The sequence below is a fragment of the Dipodomys spectabilis genome, unplaced genomic scaffold (assembly GCF_019054845.1).
Source record: "Dipodomys spectabilis isolate Male_0828 unplaced genomic scaffold, ASM1905484v1 ptg000174l, whole genome shotgun sequence".
NCBI classification, from domain to species: Eukaryota; Metazoa; Chordata; class Mammalia; order Rodentia; family Heteromyidae; genus Dipodomys; species Dipodomys spectabilis.
The window spans coordinates 4945835-4970677 of NW_024870851.1; the positions used below are offsets into that span (position 1 = coordinate 4945835).

The window sequence follows — 24843 nt, forward strand, 5'->3', positions numbered from 1 at the left end:
ACTCACCATAAAAGAGAAACATGTTAAGAATTCTTTGTGTGTTGGGTAAGGAATGCTGTCTGAGCAGAGCCCTGATGGCTGTGGGTGATACGAGAGCAGGCCTAGTGTCCCAAACCCATTCTAGATAAGGCACAGAGTCACAGGCTGTTTCCTCTCCTGCATTCATTGCCTCTGAGAGATGAATCCATCAGTGAGCAGTCCCCTTCACCTTCCTTGGGAACATGTCATGTTGGCTTTATCAGGAACACAAGTAGATTCTTGCTCCTCTCTGCCAGTGGTCACTAATGGTTCATCATAGCCCTATGAACTGTCTCACATCCTCTTAAGGCACAAGAATAACCTGCATGTTGTGTTCAGTGTGTACACTGCATACCACACACATGTAATCTTGGCTGCATGAGTGGCTTTTGAATGTGTGTGTGTGTGTGTTAATTGGATATAAGTCTCATAAACTTTCTTGCCTGGGCTGGCTTTGAACCAAGATCATTAGATCTCAGCCCCCTGAGTGGCTAGGATTTCAGGCTAGGATTACCAGCACCAGGCTTGAGTAGCTACTTTTTAAGAATCAATCTGGTGTATAGTTCAATTTTCTCTTAGAGTATATGGTCCATTTTCAATTGAAGCCTCAAGAGTGTTCTGAAAACACATTGAGTCAAACATGTACAGTCATATTCTGGGTGTTGGAAATACCCTTTTACATCCTTAGACCACCTTCTAGTCTGCCAGTGATCAAATCCAAGGCTTCCTTGTAAAAAGATTCAGAAAGCTCAAAAATTGGGGATACCATGCATTTGGGAGTGGAGCGCTTGCCCTCGGCTTCGCTCCTTGATAGTTGTGTAGCTTCTGAGGAGTCAGTACTTTCATTGAGGAAGCTTATTTTCTACATCTGTAAAATTCTCCTAATAGCACCTACCTCACAAGTACCTAGCTCCAAAAATATGGGGCTTGGAAGTGTTCTCATCTGATGTAGCACGGATCCTGCAGTGCAGAAGAGAGGCCAAGGAGACTCACCACCATTGTGGGGAAGGCCCCAAGGCACAGGGATTGCCTGTAGGGAGAAGGTACTCGGACTCTTAAGAGCAGCCACTTAACCAACTGGTCTGGTTATCTTCCAAGTATAGCTCAGACCTGAACATAACCACCTCTTAGGAGCCCTGCCTGTCAGAGGACACCTGGCAGGCTCCGGGCATGAGTAGTTGAGGGGAAGGTTGCCATCTGCCATCCATCATAGCAGCAGGATGGTTGTGAGGTGCTCTGTGCTTCCCAAGTTTCTCCTGTTTAGGGAGAAGCTTCTCCCTCAGTTTAGGGACTTTAATTTGGATCTCAAAGTGGTTTCTGCCCAAAGCCACCTTGAATAATTTCTGGTGCATTCTGGCCTGATAAAACAAGAATTGCTAACGCTTTGTTCTGATGATGAATTTTAACTTAGTGGTTTTGTTCAGAAGATGATAAGCTTCTTTCCCGGGGGTACCAAGCCATTCATATGCATAGTTTTTACTATAAATTTTCAAAAGAAATAGAAGTTGGAAGAATGACCAGGGCATTATGAGGTGTCCTGTGAATGTCAGGTAAGATGAAAAACTTTAAATATGAAATAGCATGGTGACATGGACAGGACTCTTTTGTTGAATCTGTTTCGTTCTCAAACATTTATCTTTACATTTTCAATTTCCGTGAAAGAGTAAAAGAACCTTAGAGAAATAGATCTGTGTTAACATGTAACTTAAAGTAGTTTACAATTTGCCCTAATTTTTTTAAAAAACACAAAATTAGTAAATTTTAACAGTCTTACCTAATCAATTTATCTGTAAGGGTTAGACAAATAATAGATTTTCTTGCAACACAGATGGAAGATGTTTATTCTGCCGACCATGGAAATTGCTGGTCACATTTCATGTTCCATAGGGAAAATTGTATAAATTAAACTCCACATCTCTGAAGCAAAATAGAAAAGCAACATTGAGGGGCTGGGGGTTTAGCCCAGCGGAAGGGCGCCCGCCTGGCGTGCGCAAGGCTGTGGGTTCGGTTCTCAGCCCTGGTTTAAAAAAAAAAAAAAAAGAAAAGCAACATTGAGAGATAACATCTGAACATTATAAAGAATCACCCTAGGAAAGCCCTCAGGTACACACTGTGAGAAGGGGAACGACACTGTGCCATTGCTAATTGGCCTGGCTCAGCAACACACAAGCGACAACAAAGTGACTTGATTTGAACTTGTCATATAAACCTTCGGCAAGCCCTTCCTGTTGCACAGAGCAAGGTGCCTCAACTTTTGCTTGGCCTCACTGGTTGGGAGAGTTGGGAGAGTGCAATGAAAACATTAATAGCTACTGTAAGTTTCAGTTGCCACAAAATTGAGTTTAATGGTCTCTGTAAGAAATACCTATTGGTAAGACGTATCTGTCTCTTACCTCCTGATTATTATACTGTCCCATACACAGTTAATACAATTTAGCAAATACTGCTCGATAATTGATAGTCCAAAATACTAGCATGTAAATTTTCCGCAGTCGTAGCAAGATGACATCATAAAAGTGTTAGAATTATTTGGTTTTTGTTTCTTTGGGGGGGTTTTGTTCCTTCCCTACAAGTCTGAATCTGTGTGGTGTGGTTCCCTTTCCATCTCTTGTCCTTTGGAGCCTTGCTGTGCTTTCTAGCTCTTAACAAAGAAATAAAGAAGGTGACTGTGAACTCTGCTGTGTTGTGTGTGGGCCAATGGAGCTCACTCCACTTTGGCATGCATTTTCCACCCTCCTCCCCTGCTTATTCTTTGTAGGTTCTAGGCTTCACTAGTCTGCGTCTGGACTGGCTCCTAGCTTCTACATATGGGAAAAAGCACAAGGTATCCATCTTTTACCTACCGTGGTTCCATGCACAAGGCAGGGAACCCCTGTGGGGCCATGTCCTCTAAGGAAAGGACAACCGGGCATTTGTTGACACCATACACCAGGTGCTCTGTCAGCCCTGCCTATTTTATGCCCATTTTGTAGGCACAACGTGGGAGAGAGTTCATTGTTCACTAAGCTACTGATGCAGCATAACTAGGCTGTCATCCGGGCCTACTGCCCTTTCCCCCAACCAGGCTTCTAAAAGTTCAGCTGGATGAAACATCACTAGTTGAGTTTTCCAGCACCATCCTGACAGAATGGTCACTGAGTTCTCAGATGGTTTTTTTTTTTTTTTTTTGGGGGGGGGGGTCCGGTCGTGGGGCGCTGTCCCTCAGCTCTTCAGCTTAAGGCTAGTGCTCTACCACTTGAGCCACAGCACCACTTCCGGCTTTTTTCTTTTTGTTTATGTAGTGCTGAGGAATGGAACCCAGGGCCTCATGCATGCAAGGCAAGCGCTCTACCACTGAGCCACCTTCCCAGCCCCTCTCAGATGTTTTTGTTGTTGTTGTTATTGTTGTTTTGTTTTTCTTTGTCGGTTGTGGGGCCTGAACTCTGGGCCTGGGCGCTGTCCCTCAGCTCTTCAGCTCAAGGCGAGCGCTCTACCACTTGAGCCACAGCGCCACTTCCTCAGATGTTTTCCAGTGTCAATCTCATCCTTTTCTTACAATTTTGTGTTTGTGAGTCTTTAAAATGTTCGAGCAGACTTCATGTATGGTACAGTACCTTTTGGGTCTGTTTGTTTTTCGGTACCATTCCTGGGGCTTCAACACAAGGCATCTCTGCTCAAGTCTAGCACTCTACCACCTGAGCCACAGTTTGAGCCTTTTGATGGGTAATTGGATGATTGTCTTGAATTTGTCCATCCAGGCTGGCTTTGAATAGCAATCCTCAGACCTCAGTCTCTTGAATAGCTAGGACTGAGCCTCTAGCATCTAGCAAGAAATACTACCTTTGACTTCTGCACATCATACTTAGCAGAGCTTTTCGAAATGTATAGTTACTTGATAACTTTCATGATAGAAACAATTTTGTTGGGGAGCTTTAAGGATCAAATTCTAAAACATCTGATCTCGGGCACTCCCAAGATGGGTGGTGAAGGAAGGAAGACAAAGCTTTGGGCTTGGTTGGCAGAGGCGGAATAACCTTTGTCCCTTTGGGCCACTCTTGGTCATAGGCACGCTGCCTGCATGAGAGACAGGGAAGTGTGTGATCTGCCAGGCCACGTGCAGCCCCGAGACCACCCCTCCTTGCAGGAAGTCGTTGAGACTTCTGGTTTGAGACTCAGGCTTAGGGCACTTAAACCCTCCTAAGCTAGGCGCTCCTTCCTCAGCCTAGATGGCTAGATGACTGGCCTTGCACCAGTCTCATTTTTTAATCTATGATCTGCTTTTAAATCTATGGTCTGTAGATTTTCCATCAGGCTTTTCCTAAGATGTCGGCTTGCTAACACAGTTTTGGACACCGATCTTTGTAAAGGGCAAGTTCTCTGCCCAGATCACCCCGGCCTCCTGGACTGGGTCGGTCTAAACATCTTAGCATGGCAGCCGCTGTCCCTCTCCCTGCAAGGCCTCTACCCCTGGACCCCCTGAGAGAACCTTCCACCCATCCTTCAAAGCCCTGATCTTGCCGCCTCCAGAAAGTCCTCCTCGGCTCTGATGGAGGAACTGCGGCAGCTCTGCCCTCGCTGGCGTCCATCTTGGGTTCGAAGTTGCTCAGGTATCGTCCTTTGGGCTTGGGGGCTCTAGGGGAGCCCCAGCTTCTCCACTGGGCGCTTTGGGCCTGTGTGTCCACAGAGCCCAAGCAGCTGGCGTCACCCAGGATCCAACCTGAGGGGCGCCAGGCGGAGGCGGGCCGGGCGGAGGGGAGGCACCCAGAGTCCCCGGGCTCGGGACAGGCTTCGGGTGGCACGGCCACCGAAGGCCTTCCAGCTTTATCCTAGCATCCCCAGGTGGTTATTCACGGCAGCGTTGGGTGAGCGTAGGCAGGGGCTCTTCTGCATCCTTCCTCCAGCTAAAGTCTCTGCGGGAGGAGCAGCGGGGTACCCGAAGGCAAAGCGCCCCCACCTCTGGGGTTGATCCCCCCCCCCGGCCCCGCCCAGCGGCCCTGCCAGACCGGCCTGGAGACCCCGCGGCCTCCGCAGGGCGCGGCTTTCTCGGACTCGCAGCGCCACCTGCTGATCTGCGGCGCGCATTGCGGGTCTCGCTCCGGGCGCCCTCCTTGGTCCTAGAGCATGTGAACGCTATTCCAAAACACTGCAGAAGCGCAGGTGCACCTGTGAGGGGCGGGGCGGGGGGGTGGGGACCCGAGGCTTGGGAAGGCGCAGACCGACACCCCGAGCGTTCCCGCCGTGTGACCCGCGCGCTCCGAGCCTGCTGGAACCGTCTCGGCACACACACGTCTCTGCTCGCAGGTAAGTCCGTGAGAATTCGGAGAAACGCTCCCAGCACGGTGCCTGGCCCTCGCCATCAACCACTAAAGCTTATTTTTTGAAGAAAACTACAGCACTCTTATCCAAAACCATGTTCCTCCATGCGCCACACGATGAGTAACTCCTGTCCATGTGTTGGCCCAAGTGCCAACTCCGAGCCTGGCACAGGGTCTCTCCTTCCCTCCTTTTCTCCCCTCATCTTTCCCTTCCTCCTTCCTCTTTCCATTTTTGCCTAGTAAACATAACGTTTTTGAAAAAAGAAATTTCATTGCATTTGATGTTTTATACCTTTTTATGTCTGGTTATCTGGGCATGGGGGGGACACAATACACTTGGCAGAACCCAAAATATAAAAGTGCTGCTGCTACTCCCCCCCCCCCCAACTTCTACCTCCCCCTCTTCTTCTTTCTTCTTTGGTCCTCTTTCTCTTCATCCTCCCTCTCTTCTTCTCCTCCTTCTTACCTCCTCCTCCTCCACCCCCACTATCACTTCTATTTCCCCCTCTCCTTTCTCCCTTGTTCCTTCTTTCTCTTCCTCCTCTTTCCTCCTCCCCTCCCCCTCCTCCTCCTTCTTCTTCTCCTTCCCTTCCCTTCTCCTCCTTTCTTCTCTCTCTTACTCCTCCTCCTCCTCCTCCTCCTCCCGTCCTTTTTTTGCCAGTATTGGGGCTTGAATTCAAGGCCTGACAATCTCACTTGGCCTCTTCTGCTCAAGTCTGGCAGGCTACCATTTGAGCCATATCTCCACTTCCAGCAGAAAAATGCCTATTCAAGCCAACAAGCAAGCAAGCATTAGAATGAACTCTGAGGGTCGAGGTCTCATCAACAGGAGTCTGTTTCTTATTGCTTCTTTTTACTTCTTTGAGGAGACAGGTGGAGCTTGCTGAAACATTTGTGTTCCATCCTGTCAGTGCCATAGCCATTCAGCAGCTGTCAGATGACCCAGTGTGTTAGAGAGGTGTATACTTCATGTACCTGACAACATTATTTCCGGAGACCAAAGGCCCCAACAATTAAAGAGTGCTTAGACACAATGTAAACTCTTGCTATCCCCACTACGCAGGAACATTTCTAACCAAAGCAATTCAACACAGCCCACACTGCGGCGAGTTCACAGTGCAAGGGTGGAGGGCCCATCACTGGTCCTTATCTAGGACCAGTGTCAGGGATTTGGTAGAGAGCTTCTGCCCACTGTGCAGGAGCAGCCCAACATGGGGTGCTTAGATGCTGCTGAGGGCGCGCACCAACAGCTTTCCTCAGGAAATCTAGGCGTTAGAGGACCAAGAATAAGGGTTCCTCTGTTCTCCAAGTCTCCCATTTCCCTCCTAGATAGAAATAACCCTCTTGTTGTGCTGACCAAAAGTTGAAATTGTGGTGAGCTGGGGATACCTAGTTCAGTGGTAGGGCATGGCTTAGTATATGTTTGACCCTGGGTTCAATCCTTAGCACTAGATGAAGAGGATAATAATTTTGGTAATACAGATGTGTATAAAAGAACAGAAATTTCCTGCTGGGCACTGGTGGATCAAACTTGTAATCCTAGCTACTAAGGAGGCTGACATCTGAGGATCGCGGTTTAAAGTCAACCCGGGAAAGGTCCATGACTTTTTTTTTGGGGGGGGGGGCGGTCCAGTCGTGGGGCCTGAACTCTGGGCCTGGGCGCTGTCCCTCAGCTCTTCAGCTCAAGGCTAGCACTCTACCACTTGAGCCACAGCGCCACTTCCGGCTTTTTTCTTTTTGCTTATGTGGTGCTGAGGAGTTGAACCCAGGGCCTCAGGCATGCAAGGCAAGTGCTCTACCACTGAGCCACCTTCCCAGCTCAGGTCCGTGACTCTTTTTTTTTTTTTTTTTTGGTCGGTCGTGGGGCTTGAACTCTGGGCCTGGGCGCTCAGCTCAAGGCGAGCGCTCTACCACTTAAGCTACAGCGCCACTTCCGGTTTTCTGGTGGTTTATTGGAGATAGGAGTCTCACGGTCTTTCCTGCCCAGGCTGGCTTTGAACCGCGATCCTCAGATCTCAGCCTCCTGAATAGCTAGGATTACAGGCGTGAGCCACCAGCACCCAGCAGGTCCGTGACTCTTATCTCCAATAAACCACCAGAAAACCAGAAGGGGCACTGTGGCTTAAGTGGTAGAGCACTAGCCTTGAGCTAAAGAGCTGAGGGACAGTGCCCAGACCCAGAGTTCAAGCCCCACGAATGACAAAAAAAAACAAACAAAAAAACAAACAAAAACCCCAAAAAACAAAAACCAGACATTCCTATAACCCTGTCTGTCCCAACTGCTCTAATAATTCAAGGGCTTCTCAAAGGTGCATGTATAAACCCTCAGACTTCTGAGTGCCCATCTCAAATTAGGCCCACTAGGCCAGAGCTGGGCAAATAGCTGGTTCTTCTCACCAGGAAGCAGAGCCACACAGAGTAGAGGATAAGAAACCCATTCAGGGGACTGGGATTGTGGCTTAGTGGTAGAGTGCTCACCTCGCATGCGCGAAGCCCTGGGTTCAATTCCTCAGTTTCACATACACAAAAATACAGAAGTGGATCTATGGTAGAGCGCTAGCCTTGAGCAAAAGTAGCTCAAGGACAGTGCAAAAGCTGTTCAAGGACAGTGCCTAGGCTCTGAGACCAAGGCACAGGACTGAGGGGGAGGGAAAAAAAAAAAAAACCCATTCAGGCTGCTCCAATCAGGAGACTGAGGCAGGATTGTGAGATGAGGTTAGTTGGGGTCAAATAGCAAGATGCTGTCACACCAGACAAAAAACAACAACAAAAAAAACCAACCTTATTTTAGGGATTCATGAACTCTCAATGAGAACTCTTTAGTTCCAGAAAGAAGAACTGAAGGGTAAATTTCAATAGAGTTGTTGAGGCATATTGGTGAGGCTGAAAAAACGCTAATTCCCATCACTTCCTCTCTCATCATCTTGAGAAGTTTTCTCCCTCAGGTTTTTTAAGCAACTGCTTTAAATTTTATCAATATATTGCCCAGTCCACCATGACTCGCCACCTTCCAGAGAATGGAGTCCATGAACAGTCTCTCCTTTATTCCTCCCTTCTTCTCCGGCCCCCCATCCCTCCTCTCTCCCTTTTTCCCTTTTGTTTTGAAATATTTGTAATTGAAAAAAAAAAATGTTCTTGAGAGACAAGGCCTCACTCAGGATGGCCTAAATCTGCAACCCCCTGCCTCAGACTCTTGAGTGACAACTTGGCTTTCCGATCTTGGACCCTCCCACGAGCGCTGGACCTTCATGTGGGTGCCAGTCTTTGGACACATCCCCGGTCCCCAGCCTTCCAGGGTGACACAGGGACACTGGAAACTCCAAGCCTTGAAAGGGTCCAGGAAGGTGGCTAGGGAAACGGGTCAGGCAGATTGCCAGACTGGGCGTGCAGGCCAAGGGGTGCATTCTCTATGGGCCTGATCTGGCAGCTTGAGACTTCTAGGAGAAATCAAAGACCTGAATTTACACTAAAGTTTAATTTTTAAAAAAATGTTTGCAGCTCATTCACACTTGGACATAGAGCAGTAAGAAGGATGTGTGAAAGGAAGGAGGGTTTTCTATCTTGTTGGCTGGGACAGGCTCTCCAGCACAGGGCTGAAGGGCTCTCAGCTACGGCTCCCATTCCTTACCCCTCCCGCGGCGAGCACGTGTGACAAATGTTGCGTTTATTCACGTGCAGGCTTCTCTCTGTGGTGGGAAATGTGTGGCCTCCACCTCCGCGGAAGCCCCTGGAACCTAACTCCAGAGGCTGGGTGGTGGCATTCCCTTGTAACTTGCTCCCTCGGGCTGGTGAGGGCGGCCAGCCCTGTGGTGTTCATGCCCCTCCCTGAGGTACTGGCTTCTGCTCTGCTCACCCTCAGCTGCAGGGGCGCAGGCAGAAGTCCCAGGACCTTTGCTATGTGTTGCATGCTGCTATGAGCACCTTCGCTCTGCCAACACCCCCCCCCCCCCCCGCCCCCCGGAGGCAGCCAGCCCCAGAAGGGGTTTCATTTGCCCATTCCTGGCCCGTGGCACATACAAACAAGCTCTGTAAACCATCTGGTGCACCATGGAGCCGATGCACAGGTGCTTCTCCTTAGCTACCTGCAACCGTCATTTTGAACGGCCTGACATGATGCAAAACAAACAAAAAAACCATTCAACACACCTGCATCGCTTAGCTTGATGTGCACGAGGTCCACTAGAGAACACTGGGGAGCCCAGCTGGAAACGGTTCTTGCTAGAGGTAGTGCAAAAGGGGTGGGCAACAAGGTCCCTCCTGTCTACACTGGGGCCACCCCCACCCCCCACACTCAGAGAAATGGTCCTCACCGGGGGTCACTCGGAGGCTACTCTGATGATGACCGAGTGTGGGCAGAGGAGCTAAAACCCCAGCAGATGCTTTGATAAAGGTAGGCCTCCGGAGAAGACGGGAAGATCTGGCTTACCTTAAAAGATAGCTTATGAAAGCCGAGAGGGTGCAAGCCTAAAAGAAAAAGCCTTTGACAAGCTGTTAAAATAAGATGTATTTTATTTTCTAATAAAATAAATGTGGTGTAGGTGACAGAGTTACACACAGCAGAGCCTGGCCCTGGGACCTGAGCCTGGGGCCTACCAGGGCCTGGCAGCGGCCGCGGTGGGGGTGGGGGGGGCGGGATGGGAGGGGAAGGGGAGAGGAGGAAGGGGAGGAGGATGTTCCTCTGCCCAGGAAGTCACTGTGGTCACCCCGCACAATGGGGCTCACACTACATCTGGGTCTTTGCAACTTGCAGAAATGAGCTTGGCATAGCCACTGTCAGGTGAGCGCCTTCAAGTTGGCGGGATGGCAGTGTGCTCGGCCGGTGGCTCCTCCCAGCTGCCCTGGTCTTCCAGGACACAGGGGCCCGGAGAGACTTGTCTCTAGGTCTCCCTGCTCCCCGCTTCAGTACCTGGGTCATTTCCCAGGGTGGGGGCTGACAGTTCCCCTCTGGGGGCCCATCTGGCTACTTAGGGGTGGCCTGGAATCTAAGGATCCATTTCTCCCAACCTCCTAGAGTTAGGTGAGGCCATGTGGCCCTACATGCCAGAAAGTCTGCCTCAGTGCTATGAAACCTCTCCAGTGACTGCAGAGGTGAAGACAGCTCTCCATCTGGTTGAACAAGGATGGACCGGGCCAGGCTCCAGCTGCCGAGACCGGAACCACAGCTGCTAGGACCACAAGATAAAGCTAAAGTCCCTGAAAATCCTGACACCTGGGGTGCTGACCTAGGGTTTTCAGGTTGCTCTGATTATGGTTCACTGCCCCACCCCCTCCCCCAGGGCTGCCTAGCAGCTCCACTTCATTACTACAGAGCAGTGATCTTAGGGCTAAGTCCTAAGGGCTGGCTCCAGGCCTGTAGAAGCGCAGGCTCCGGGGTGGGGATGTTAGCAAGTGTGTGCCCAGCACACAGAGCCCTGGGTTCGGTCCCTAAGTGCCACAGCTTGTTTCCCTAAGAAAGCAGAGAACAGTGAAGTGCTCTCTGATTTGGGGAAGATCAGTGAACTAATCTAGGCCATATCTGAGCTCACCCTCCTCTCTGAGTTTAGGAGTGTGCATGCACTCAAGGACATCTCCCCTGGACTGACTGCTCCAGAGCTGATATTCTCTGATAAGAACTCATGGGAACTTGCGATCACTGCACACACACTGTTACTCACTTCCCATGAAGGGATCTCTGTAACATTATTTTTAATGTATCTTTTAAAATGTATTTGCATTTTCTCTTCCTGTTGTCTCTCTGGAAAGAAAAAAGCTGAAAGAATCTAGAAATGCAGACCAGAAATCATGAATGGAGCTAGAGCGTTCGGCTGCAGTGGTTCAGAATGGACAGTGTGGACACTGGCTGCACTGGGCCTTCCGGCAGGAGTGTGGTGGGGTTGGTGCGCACCGTCCAGCTGAGTGTACGCTGAGAGACATGCCTGCTGTCCCCTCAGCCCTGGCCACTACAGCAGGACCACTCAGTCAAAAAAGCCAATGAATCAAGCTGGGCACTGGCGGCTCCCATCAGTAATCTTAGCTATTCAGGGAGCTAAGAATATTTCAGAATTGTGGTTCAAAACTAGCCTAGGCAGGAAGTCCATGAGACTCTTATGTCCAATTAACCACCAAAAAGCCAGAAATGGAGCTGTGGCTCAAGTGGTAGCATGCCAGCCTTGCGTGAAAAAGCTAAGGGACAGCGCCCAGGCCCTGTACTCAAGTGGCACGCGCGTGCATGCATGCATGCACGCGCGCGCGCGCGCACACGCACACACACACGAGCCAATGAATTGCTTTCACCTCATTTTAAAAACAGATATAATATGCATTTAATTTCATTCAATCAACCAATTCCAGTTAACTTACCATCTCTTAGAAAACTTAGGAAAAAAGGAAGCATAAATCGTAAGTACTCCAGAGATGCAGAGCCAGTGCACACGTGGCGGATGAGCTGTAATTTAGGTAATGCAAGAAAAGGAAAATCACCGTAATTTATTGCTGATCTATGCTTCCCCAGGGGACTGGATTGTGAAGGAGCCACCGAGTGCCACCTTCTGGTTTAAAATTGTGCAACGTGTCCTTTATTTCTCTTCAGATGCCATCTTATGGTAGATGTAGAAAGCAACTGCAGCAGTTACAAAATGTTGTCTGAGTAATTCTGGGAGCTCAAAACAAGGATCTGTGTATAAGCTGAGTAAGAAGGTGTTCAATTAATAGTGCACATTGTATAATTTAAACATCTTTAACGGGGGAACTTTTTATGTAAACCTTAACAGAGACTCAGAGATGGAAAGCAAATTACCTTTTCCAAAGTGTAGTCAGGTGGTCTACATTCTTGCAAACGTTTTACAAAGTACAAGAAATGTTGCGTGTTGAGGCCTCAGCCTAGAATAATTCTGATTTCTTACAGGAGCAGTAGGGGAGCAGGAACTGGGCAAACACCCTGCCGCCTCTGCACTCAGATGTGTACACCTCAGAATGGCAGTGGTCACCTGGCAGAAAGCCACCCTGCAATTCTTTTTGGTTGTTTAAAATACAAGCAACTTTCAGACATTCCCTCCCAGGCTATGCCGTGTGCTCCACCCCACCCAGGCAGGATAAAAGCTCGCATCCTCTTGCTTCATTTTCCCCTTAGAATTATTTACAGGACGCCTACAGATACGGTACGAACTAGTATGAAATTAATGATCGTTTGCATTTCCAGACACGCTCCCGTGGTTAAAATAAATACACCACGCCGACTCTGAAGAACGGTTCCAAGTTAGGGTGACTCAGAAGCACTGGCACTGGTCGCGGCAGCAGCAGGCGACTCGCTGGCTGTGGGGGAGTCGCTGACTCTGTCCTCAGCGGTGGTGGGGGCCTTGGGAGGGGGGGGTGTCACAGCCACAGGGAGTGAGGTGGCAGCATCGGCCTTTGCAGTAGTAGCGATAACAGGGTTGGAAGGCAGGCTGCCAGCAGGTGGAAGTGAGGACAGCAGCTCCCCAGAGCTGGCTGCAGAAGAGCCTTCTGGAACCAAAGGGAATGATGGGAGCAACTCGGATGGCATGGTGAGAGGTGCAATGCCAGGCAGGTTTCGGGGAGGCAAGGAAGGAAGAGGTGGCAAACCTAGGACAAAAATGGCAGAGGTCACACATCCTCCCAGCATCTGTCACGGAGCTACTGCAGGCGAGAAAAGAACACGGAAGCATACCTCTGGCCTTGGGGCAGCTGGCCTTGGCAAAGGTTCACTATGCTAGGGGCTAGGGCCTCAGCCCAGCACTGAGGAAAATCAGCAGAGGGGAGGAGGATCCCAGGCCCCCAGAAGGATGGCAGCCCTCTGGAGAATCCCACTCCTGCAGGTGACCTGGGAGCCCAACTATAAGAGATGCCTCTTGCCAGACATGGGGAAGAAGAGACGTACAGTCCAACTGAGAGGCTGGGACAGCAACCTTGCACTGCCACTTGCACCTGTGTGGGAAGCAGGCCCTGAAATCCACAACTCACTCTTTAGCCCTCACACTGCTAAGTGAGGTATGCAATTCCCAGCGAGCATTACAAGGTGCACGGCTAACATCTAGGCAGCGATATGCACTCTGGGGGAGTTGGGCCACTCACCGACGCCACCTATGGGCCACAAAGAGTGCAGTCATCGGTGTCATGGGCAATTCTAGAGCAGGCCTGTGGAGGCCCGGCTTCATTTTCATCTGCACACACACTGCACATCACATCTGTTCTTAACTATCTGCAGTTAAAACCTCTCACGGTTCTTATTTTAGAAAATGTTTGTTAATACTGGGAAATATTTAGCCAGACATGGTGGTACATGCCTGTAATTTAGCCAGCACTCTACCCTTTGAGCTACTATGCTACTTCTGGTTTTCTGGTAGCTAACTGGAGTTAAGGGTCTCACAGGAAAAAAAAAAAAGTCTCACAGGGACTTTCCTGCCTGGGTTGGCTTAGAACCATGATCCTCAGAGCTCAGCCTCCTGAATAGCTAGGATTATAGATGTGAGCTACCAGAGCCTGGCATCATAAAGATATTCTTTCTACTTATTTTTCAAGTTTTTTAAACAAAAAGATCAATATTGAAGTAGCTGGATTGGTTAAACTTACTTGCCCTATCAGAAAAAACTGAACTAGAGGGCTGGCTCTCCAGAATACAGCTTTCTCTGAGCAGGGTCCTAGGTGCGGAATACATACCGGGGTTCACGAGCTCCGGCAGGCTGACCCCTGGCATGATGTGTGGCGCAGGAAGGTTGAGGTTGGGGAGACTGGGGAGGTTAGGCAGTCCTGCTGGCAAAGGCATCAGACCTGAGCAGAGAGCAGGAAAGAATGAAAAGGTAAGTAAGGCCTTCTTCACCAAGGGAAGAGGAGAACTCCTTACGTAGCACCCACCTCAAAGTGAGTACACCAGGCTCACTTAATGTGTGCTTCGTGTCAGTTTAAGAAGGCTATAACACAGTTGCACTGAAGGGAAGGATGTCTTTCTACCAGCATGATTAAGCAGCTAAATGGGTAAAGGTGAAAACAACTAAGCTTCTCAAAGTCTGGAAAAGAGCCATGATGGCCACGTGCAGGGGTAGAAGGCTGAGTTATTTTATAGCAACTTCAGAAATTTTCTTTAATGATTGAGGTTTATGTTGGCTTTTTTTTTTTTGGTGCTGCTACTGGGGCTTTAACTCTGGGACTAGATGTTTTTTTGCTCAAGGCTAGCACACTACACCTTGAGCCACAGCTCCATGTCTGGCTTTTTAGTGGGTACCTGGAGATGAGTGTCTCATGGACTTTGCTGCCCAGACTGGTTTCACACTCAATGCTCAGATCTCAGCCTCCTAAGTAGCTAGGATTATAGGTGTGATCCCTGGTGCCCAGCTTGGCTTTTGTTTTTATTCTAATTTCAGGCTTGCAATCGCAAACATAGTAATCCAAATCTCCATGTTTCTATTGCCTCAATTCCTCATTTGTTACCAGTTTCATTACACTTGACCCATCAACTGAGTGTGTGTGTGCATGCTCACTTTGTTCATAGCTCACTGTGACTGTATAATGTCAACTTCAACTATGTCACAAAAGATTTTCACAGCAAAATCAGAATTACTAAAATCGTATTTCACTGTTACCAGCGATATAAAGGGACTTAGATCATTGTCTTTTAGGACATTCACACTAGTAACTAGCAAAGTTCTAACTGTACTGTGGGAGCTGGCTGGGTAAGGAGCTCGAGGCAGCTAACACCTTGGTTGCCTTGTCAATTAAGGAGAGCTGCCACTTGCTTTCCTTGATCACAAAGCTAATGTAGGCAACATGACTGAAAGCCCTAAACCATCACCAATGGGAGGGAGCTGCTGTCAGGTGCAAGCACGGTCACTACACATATCTCTGGTCCCCACGGCTTACTTGGTAATGTAGTGGCTGGGTTCAGTGGCGGCACAGAAGCCAGGGACTGGTTTATCTGTGGTGGTAACAATGGTACTGTTGGTACGCCTAAAATAAAAGCACATGAAAGAAAAATATACAACAAATTCTGCTGACAAAGAATTGGCAGACTGTAATAGGACCATCTTAAGCACTTCGCCTCAGTCAGGCCTCGAGTCCCAATTTCTGGCTACATCCCTGTCTACTACCATTTCCAAGCCTATCTACTCACTGCCCACCCCTTTATAGAGACGATAACTATAGCCTGTTAGTGGGTGGAGGCGGAGTAACCCGGCCTGGCTAACCTCAGTTGAGAAGAGGTTCACACCTGGCTTAAGCATGCCAGAAAACTGCTGAGAAATGTGGAAATAGGACACAAGGACTTTTGTCAGTTGCTATTGGGCTACTGAACCAGCAGGCTCTGGTGAACCCGAGGTCTGCGGGAGCCCTATGTGTAGTAAATGCTACAGGCACAGAGGACACTGACAAAGATGCTCCAAGTCAACAGAGCACATGGAACATTAGAGGTGGAGAGGTTGACTGATTATCTGTTTCCTTAGGTATAGGTTCCGTGATATTCCTGTGCAGTGTAACACATCCCTGCTGTGCTCATGGCTCCTGTACAAGGGACTCTGATAAAGAACTGCTAACAATGCCTACCACCTACTTAACTGGGAGCTTTTCTCTCAGTTAACACCGAGGGCTGGGAATGCATGAAGCCCTGGGTTGATTTCTCAGTATCACATAAAAACAGAAAAAGTGGCAAGTGGAGTTGTGGCTCAAGTGGTAGAGTGCTAGCCTTAAGCAAAAGAAGCCCAGAGACAGTACCCAGGCCCTGAGATCAAGGCCTAGGACTGGCAAAAAAAAAAGTAACACTGAGTATTCTTAATATGAAAAAATCTATAATTGGAGACATTCCTAGATATAATACTTTCTTCAGAGCAAATGTTAATCCATAAGAAGTTGCTTATAGGGATAGAAATTATATTGCATACACTAAAATATTGCATAAAATTTTATGTGTGTATATGAAATGTGAGTGAATTTCATGCTTAGAATTGTGTTCTATCCCCAAGATACCTCATCACATATATGCAAATAAACACTTCTGGTTCCAAGCACTTTGAATACTGCACACAGACTAAAATTTTGTCTTCTAGAGCTATGCTTAAATATGTCTAAATATTATTCCTGAAAGTATGAGCCAGCCATTTTCAGATCATCTTATTTATTCATATATTTATTTTTCTACAGAGATTAAAGGCATGCAAAAAAAAAATTGAACAATAAATGAATGACTGAAAGGTAGACCCTAGCCCAGGCTGTGTAATCCAATGTTGGAAGCTGTTCTCTATTCTGTACCAAATTGTTAGAAACCATGTACTGTTGGGTGCTCACATACAATAAATAGCAACAAAGAGCTACTTTATATTTGTCTTCCAATTTTCGATTATAAAAAGAATATCCTAGACTTGTTGCAAATTTCCTCTGTTCCTAATAAAATCTTTCATGTAAGTTTCTTTTCATTTTTATGGTATATCCATTCATTGTCTCAAAAACTATTAACTAAAACGGGTAAAGAATTGTATATCTAGGACCCGTGAATGGGCTTTGTTAGAGCACTTTTTGTATGTTTTTTGACAATCGTTCTTTTTTCCTAAGGTAGCTGGATGTTCATTCATTTCAGTTTACTGTATGTTCTTGCACTGTCTGGACAATGATACATCAGGAAGAAACAAATCTCAACCTTCAGGAAACTTACATTCTAATGAGAAGCAGGAAAAGCAAGTAACATCCATAGCATGGGAAATGGCACTAAGTTCTCTGCAAAAAAATTAAGCAAGAAAGGGGGACAGGGATGGGGAGGGGTTTACCGAAAAGGTCACACTGACTAATGTCATTTTAAAATATCTTCATTTTCTAAAAGTTTCACAACCCCACAACTTTCATAGTCACAAGAAGTATGTTTTCATATCTCTCCTGTTTGGGCTACTCTGAAAGTACTGCAATTAACACTGAAGATGAAAAACTAAATAACAAAAGTTGTTTGGTATTTGGATGTGGTGGCAAATGACTATAATCCTGGCACTCGGGAAGCTGAGCAGGAGAGCAATGTCAGGGCCAGCCTGTAGTGAGATTCTGCCTCAAAAATGAGTTACGTTTCTCACATGCTGATGCCAGAACATTTTAATTTTTTTCTTTGTAGTATAAACTCAGTAATCTCAGCAATTTGTTTATAAGACCATGCAAGTATAACTCTGATGCAAGGAGGGAAGACTTTAAAAAATCAAAGAGAAACCAGGAACTGAAGCTGTGGCTCAAGTGGTAGAGTGCGAGCCAACAGAAAAAAGCTGAGTTAAGAGTGTGAGGTAGAGTTCAAGTCTAGTACCTCTGAAACAAAAACGAGAACTTGAAGAGAGATGTCTGCTTTCTCCTAAAATCAGGAGAGCTGTTATATGGCAATGCACACTCTGGTAAGAATTACTTAAGCACAGAATGGTGTGCTGACACACTGGGTTCTCAGCAGAACTTCACCAGCTCTATTTAGGAATGAACTTGATACATATCTGATGGGATATAAGAAAACACCACAATATTATAAAAAGGATTCATTCACACCTTGCTTGAATGGAATAAAATCTAAGATCCCTTCCAAATATGTCTTCAATTAGGTAATAACACTAATAATAGGTGTCTTCTAGAAAATGTTCTAAAACTGAATTGTGTTAATGATTGCACAGCTCTATATATTAAAAAATCACTGAGATACATACTTCCAGTGAGTTAATTTTATGGTATGCAATTACATTTCAGTGAAACTGGAAAAGAAACTAGCAAACTGATGACGTGAAGCTGGGTGACAGTGTCCCACATATACTCCATCATTTTTGTGTCTGAAATCTTCTATTTTATCTGGAAAAACAAATCTTCAAGGAAATAAAACTGAGACTCTGAAAAGACTTGGATTTGAACCCGGGGAAAAACTCCAAATATCATGATATTCCCCTTATGACTCCTTCTTGGTGGCTATGTGAGGCTCTCCAAGAACAAAGTGGAATAAAAGAAAAATTAACATATTTAAGAAAGCAAGAATAAAATTATATACATTTCACTAGATATAATAAAATCATGAATTCTAGTCGTTTTATCACTGATTACTGAATATGTGATATACTCTTGGTACTGTGAAGAATGAAAACCAGACCAGGAGACTAAATAAAGGAGACGAAAACTAAAGCCCGTCTTAAATTAATCATTGTATTATAACCTAGTAATTGCACTCCAGGGATACAATCCAGAGAACGGAAAATATATTGATGTGAAAGCTTGTATACAAGGTGAGAGTAGCATTGTTCAAAATAGCCAGAAAAAGAAAAGAAAAGCAAAGGAAAAGAAGAGAAAAGAAAAGAAACATCCTGGATGGGCTCACACCTGTAATCTTAGCTACTCAGGAGGCTAGGATCTAAGGATCGCATTTGTAGCCAGTCTAGGCAGAAAAGTTTTCATGAGATTCTTACCTCCAATTAACCACTCAAATACTGGAAGTGGCGTTGTGGCTCAAGGGGTACAGTGTTAACCTCAAGCACAAAGAGGCTCAGGGACAACACGTAGGCCCTGAGTTCAAGCCCCACAACTGAACAGAAAAAAAAAGAAACATCCTAAATATCTCTCAAGTGAGTGATGAGTGGATAAGGAAAATGTGGTACAGTGTTATTTAGTCACGATCATTCACAAAAGACCACAAATGTTATAAGACATATCCAGATGAAGCAATGCCTAATGAAAGTTGACCAGTAGTTGCCTAAGGCCTAGGGAGTGACTGAAGTTGGGTATAAAAATTTCTTTAGAGGGCTGGGAAGGTGGCTCAGTGGTAGAGTGCTTGCCTTGCATGCATGAGGCCCTGGGTTCAATTCCTCAGCACCACATAAGCAGAAAAAAAAAAGCCAGAAGTAGCGCTGTGGCTCAAGTGGTAGAGCGCTAGCCTTGAGCTGAAGAGCTGAGAGACAGCGCCCAAGCCCAGAGTTCAGGCCCTACAACTGGAACAAAAAAAAAAAAAAATTTCTTTAGAAGCAATGACATGTTCTGAGGTATTGACTGTACAACTGTGTAAATATACCAAAAGTTCACTGAATTAGTACTTTAAGTGAGTTATATGGTATGAGAATTCTATGTCCACAAATATGTTTTAAGAAAAGACCCTAAAACAAAAGACTGAATAAGAACAAGGAAAAAACAGAGAATGCCAAATGCTAGTGGCTCATAACTGTAATTCTAACTACTCAAGAAGCTGAGATCTGAGGATCGAGGTTGGAAGCCAGTCTGGGCAGGAGAGTCCTTGACACTCTTATCTCCAATAAGCCACTCAGAAAAAGTCAGAAGTAGCACTGTGGCTCAAGTAGTAGAGTATTAGCCTTGAGCAAAAGAGGCTTGGGGACAGTGCCCAGGCACTGAGTTCAAGCCCCAGGACTGGCAGGAAAAAAAAAAATCAAACAGAGAACAAGGTATGTATGAACCCCCTGAGTAACCGAGCCCTGGAATGTAGAGTCTCAATTCTGCAAGCTGTATACCTGAAACTCTGCAGAGGGGAAGTTTGAGTGCTGGCCCATGTGTGTACGTGTGTGGCGATTTACGTGTTTCCACAGACAGGTCAGAGCAGGTTACAGATCTCCAGGCACAGTGGCATTAAGTTTAAAATGCTCTGTAAGACTATCATATAAGACAAAAAAAGACTGAAAATAGCAAGTCATCCTTTCTCACCTGTACTGAGAACATTACTGACAGCTGGTGGTGGAGTTGAGCTAATAGAAAGTCCAGACAGAGCCTGTTCCATTCCTGCAGTTCCTGGTGGTGACAAAGGTGGAGGATTTACTGAAGAGAGCTGGACCTTTCAAGACAAAAAGGAAAACAGAGAAAGGAAATGATTTAAGTCTGCTTGAAAAAATATGTAAATACAGCTCTCCCCTGCAGATACATACTTGGATCATATACTAGCTGTTCAGAGTTTCGCCTGGCACTTCTGCTTCCAACAGTTCTTCCTGATTTTGACACATCCAAAGAGCACACACTGGAAACATCTTCCCATCCATTACCTCTCTCTTCTAACACATGGTCTCCAGCCCTAGTTGCATACGAGTTAAGGTCTTTCCACACTACTCTAAGAGGGTCTAATCATTCTTTCTTCCTAGATACCTAGAAATGATTTTCTTCAATCCTTAAATACCACCACTTTCCCATCAGTCATTGGTTTTTTGTTTTTTTGTAAATTTTCATTATGGACAAAATGAGCTAGAGGCCTTTAACATCATGATAGATTTCTTAAAAGTTTCTCAGAATTAAAAACATTTAAGTAGCTGTCACCCCTTTCAACATTGTCATCCACCTCTGCTAACCAACTTCTTCCCTCACTTGTCGTAATTTTTTGTTTCTCAAGCCTTCTATCCTCCTGAATCACCTAATCTTTTCTCATCAGTGAATGGAAGTGGCACCAGATCTCCACCATGGACTCCAGTGTCACCATATTAAGCGTCACTTTGGACTATGCCAACTTTTGCTGGCTCTTGGCATCCCAAGAGTGTGTACTCTGGCTGTTTCCCAGGCAGGAACTACTACTCAGGGCTCTGGCCCTGAGCTCATGACAAGGGTGGGTAAAGCTCAAACTACTTGGTAGAATTCTTTGGACTGGGGATGGCCAAACTGTGTATCATACAATGGCAGTGGCAGAAGCCCTGTGTACCCACATTTGGTTTTCACTTAGTTCTGCAGATAATAGGTAACTGTCCTGGGATACCTGGGATGCCTGCTCTAACAAGCATCTAATTCCCTTTGCTTCTCAAACAAGCTTCCAGAAGCAGTAAGCACCAGCTAGCTTCCCTTAGTACCCACCAGCACTGTGTCCCTGCAGTTAGATGTTTCTCCCACCAAGTCTCTGAATGGGCTCTCCTCCAGGACACCTTTCTGTTCTCTCTGGCTTCTCTGCTGCACACAGTGTGGCCGAGCACACCCTTTCCCTGAGGCTTTCCCCTGAGCTTCCCCTTCAAGATCCATATTTTCAGGATTCTAACTTCTGTCCTCTTGACTCAGGCAGACCTAATTCTTGCACAATTTTATCACGATCCCTTGGGTCAAATTACCCTTGCTCTGTTAATGATTCTCAAATCTGCCTCTCTAGCCCCTTCCTCACTCCTTAAGTCCAGCCCCATATGCCTAACCTCCATCTGGGTATCTTAGAGGAACCTCAAATTCAACCTGATGATAATACTTAAGTCACCATGTGACCTATCTCAATTAGTGCTACCACCATATGCATCAACACAGGTAACTGTGTTGCAGGAAATGTCAGTGGGTAATGAAGTTATCTTACCTCTGTAAATCCATCTTTAAGAGGAGTAATAGGTGGACCAGTCATTTGTCCTGGAAGAGAAATTTTCTTGCCTTCTTCAAATGGGCGTGTAGGTATTCGATGTAAATAACCATATCCAATGCCACATCCTAGGCTGTAAAAATTTTCTTTCTTAAAGTTATTGTTATATTACAGCTTATTTAAATTTTGAAACATAAAAATTTAAATTCTGAAATATAAAAGCAAACACATGCTTTTCTATTCTTTTAAATAATGTCATCTTATCAGAGGTATACACTATTTATTCTGTATGAAATAGTACTCTTCCCTTCACCACACTGATACCACCTAGACTTTACCTCAAACTATTACCACCACCTGATACACTGCATATTTATTGTTTTGTCTCCCTCCATAAAATGTAAAAGCCTATAAAAGGAGGAATGTTTACTGTTTATCAGTTCCTACCTGAATGAATAACAATCTTTCCAATGAAGGGCTTTTTTTATGATATTATCTACGCATTCCATACTGCTATTTCAGAATTTATCAGAAACCAGTCATATACAAATCAGCAATCCAGATTTTCTTCTAATTCACCCCAATATTGCCACCAGAAGCATCTTTGTAAAAAGATGTTAAGTACATTGCTTCTTCCATAGTCTATTGGCTTCCCAACAGACTTTCTGCTTACTTTGGGAAATTACTTCTTTATGGTCTCTGTGTGCATGCTGATGAGCCTGTAAGCAAGGGTGCCTACTCTGCCTAATTTAATGGGATAGTTTGTGGCCAAAGCTGGGACTACAACCCTCTCTAGTCCAGGTCTGTGGCTCTCCCCGGCCAAGGCACATAATAGCTTCATGGGCACCACCACCAAGAGCTAGGAGAAAGCCAGGTACCAGTGGCTCAAGGCTGTAATCCTCAGGAGGTTGAGATCTGAGAATTGAAGTTCGAAGTCACCTAGGTACGGAAGTTCATGAAACTTTTATCTCTAATTAACCACCAAAAAGCCAGAATTATAGTTGTGGCTCACTTGGTAGAGTTCCAGCCAAGAGCAAAAAAGCTGAAAGACACCATGCAGGTCCAGAGTCCAAGCCCCAGTACACATACACAGACACACAGACACACACACAGACACACACAGTGAGGAGAGTGGGCAGTAGCCAACTTCCACTCTTCCTTATCTAAATCTAATTTGCACAATGGTGCTTTATATTATAAAATAACATTCCTTCCTCATCATCACAAATACAATTCTCATTGGACTGAATCCTCAAATTTGGAGGAAGAGAGAATTTATATTTTTGTCAGTAGTAGGGTTTAAACTTAGGGTTCTGAGCTTGCTGCTGTGCTCGTCTACTAGCCCAAAGATGTTGCTAGCCCAAAGATTAAATAACCTAAACTGATCAATGACAGACTTTTTTTTTTTTTTTTGTCGGTTGTGGGGCTTGAACTCTGGGCCTGGGTGCTGTCCCTCAGCTCTTCAGCTCAAGGCAAGCGCTCTACCACTTGAGCTACAGCGCCACTTCCGGTTTTCTGGTGGTTTATTGGAGATAGGAGTCTCACGGTCTCTCCTGCCCGGGCTGGCTTTGAACCGCGACCCTCAGATCTCAGCCTCCTGAGTAGCTAGGATTACAGGCGTGAGCCACCAGCGCCCGGCCAATGACAGACTTTTAAAGCAAGCTACATTTATTAATCCAAATCAAGTGATTATAAAGAAGTACTTAAGGCAACAGCAAGAGCCTCTCTAAATTTAAAAGTACCCAAAGAATGAAATTAAGAGAAGTTAAGTATGATGTAAGACTGGCTCATGCCTATAATCCTAGCAACTCAGGAGGCTGAGACCTGAGGATCATGGTTCAAAGCCAGCCTGGGCAGGAAAGTCCGTGAGACTCTCATCTCCAGAAATGGAGATGAAATGGCCATAAGTTGCACTGTAGCTCAAGTGGTAGAGTGTTAGCGGTGAGCACAGAGAAGCTCAGGGACAGAAGCCAGGCCGAGTTCAAGCACCAGGACCAGCAAAAAAAAAAAAAAAAAATGACATGTGGTCAGCACCTAAGGAAGAAATGAAAACACCCAGTGATTAGGAGTGATGGGTGACAATGTTGTCAGACACCTTGTATTCATATACTGTTTTGTAGAATGGGAACTTCTTTGTACAACTACTTAAAGATAATAATAAAAAATGTTAAAAAAAAAAAAAAAAAACCCAGTGATACTCTTGAGTGCACTGTGAGAGCAGGTTCAGTAAAGGCCTATCTAAAGCAACACTGATCTGTGATATTAAACTACATCTGACGAAAAGGACAGATGACGGAAGTTTACAAAGGATGAGCCCCAAGAACAAGAATATAGCTGTGTTCAGTCAATGTAATTAAAAATGAAAGCACACACCGTGTTTTTGCTCACAGAAAGCTTTTCATTATATTTGGTTCTATGCTCAACAAGCACTATTGTGGTACTAATGTACTCTGAGTATTTCCAACTACAGAAGAGTACTTTGCCACTTAAATGGAAATGTAAATTTAGTTTATTTGGGGCAGGTCCTCTGAAATGGATCAACTTGGGATGTCTTGGGGACATCATATTTGAGTAGTTATAAGCCTGGGAAATGGGCAGTTATAACCTGATTAAATATTGCCACAGACGGGCTAGATTCCTGGAAGATACCTCTATCTTACTTTTCTTGAGTCACATTTAGAATTGTGGTGGTGAAACATGTTCAACGGAGAATCTCAGGCACTGGGAGCTCACGGAGCCTTTCCTACAACCAAATCATCCTTTTCCCAGCAAGGGTTACAACTTTTACCAAACACTTGGAAAGTTTCCAAACTCTTCATTTTTCTGAACCTATGAATAATTTCTCAAATAAAAATGATAGTTTTTTTATATCACTACAAAAAGGAATTATAATACAGATGCTTTGCTCCTTTTAAAAAATAAATGGCTGCTTTCAATGTTTTAGGTTAACATTTCAAGGAGGCCTGATAACAAAATAGCAACTTATGTCAAACTAAAAGCAATGTAACACATCTGACTGATGAAGCTTAAACTTAGTCTCAAATCATCTTACCTGCCTTCTCCACCCCAGGCAGAATTTGGTGTAATAATCACTTCACGACAGTTATCAGTGTCTGTGTTATATACGTAAAGCTTCAGTGGTTTTGCTTCATGTGTTTCAATAAGACTGAAGAGATCTTCAGACTGTACAGGTATCAAAGGAATAAGTCAGTTCAGAATAGTGGCTCTCAAACCTGGCTCCTCTCAAATCATTTGGAAAACTTCCTTTAAAACTCAAGTTTCTCACATTTTTTTTTCTTTTTC

General features: G+C 45.6%; 1 protein-coding gene across 1 annotated transcript in view; it reads right to left on the reverse strand.

Moving 5' to 3' along the window:
- Positions 1-11579: 11579 nt before the first annotated feature.
- Positions 11580-24843, reverse strand: part of Gorasp2 (golgi reassembly stacking protein 2) — a 31547-nt gene continuing 18283 nt past the window's right edge. The window contains exons 5-10 of the mRNA XM_042694157.1: positions 24593-24723; positions 21541-21673; positions 19938-20064; positions 15162-15248; positions 13965-14075; positions 11580-12890 (exon numbers count right to left, since the gene is read on the reverse strand). Of these exons, the coding sequence (XP_042550091.1) occupies positions 12547-12890; positions 13965-14075; positions 15162-15248; positions 19938-20064; positions 21541-21673; positions 24593-24723 (933 nt within the window). The 3' untranslated portion in view covers positions 11580-12546. The remainder of the gene's footprint in view (positions 12891-13964; positions 14076-15161; positions 15249-19937; positions 20065-21540; positions 21674-24592; positions 24724-24843) is intronic.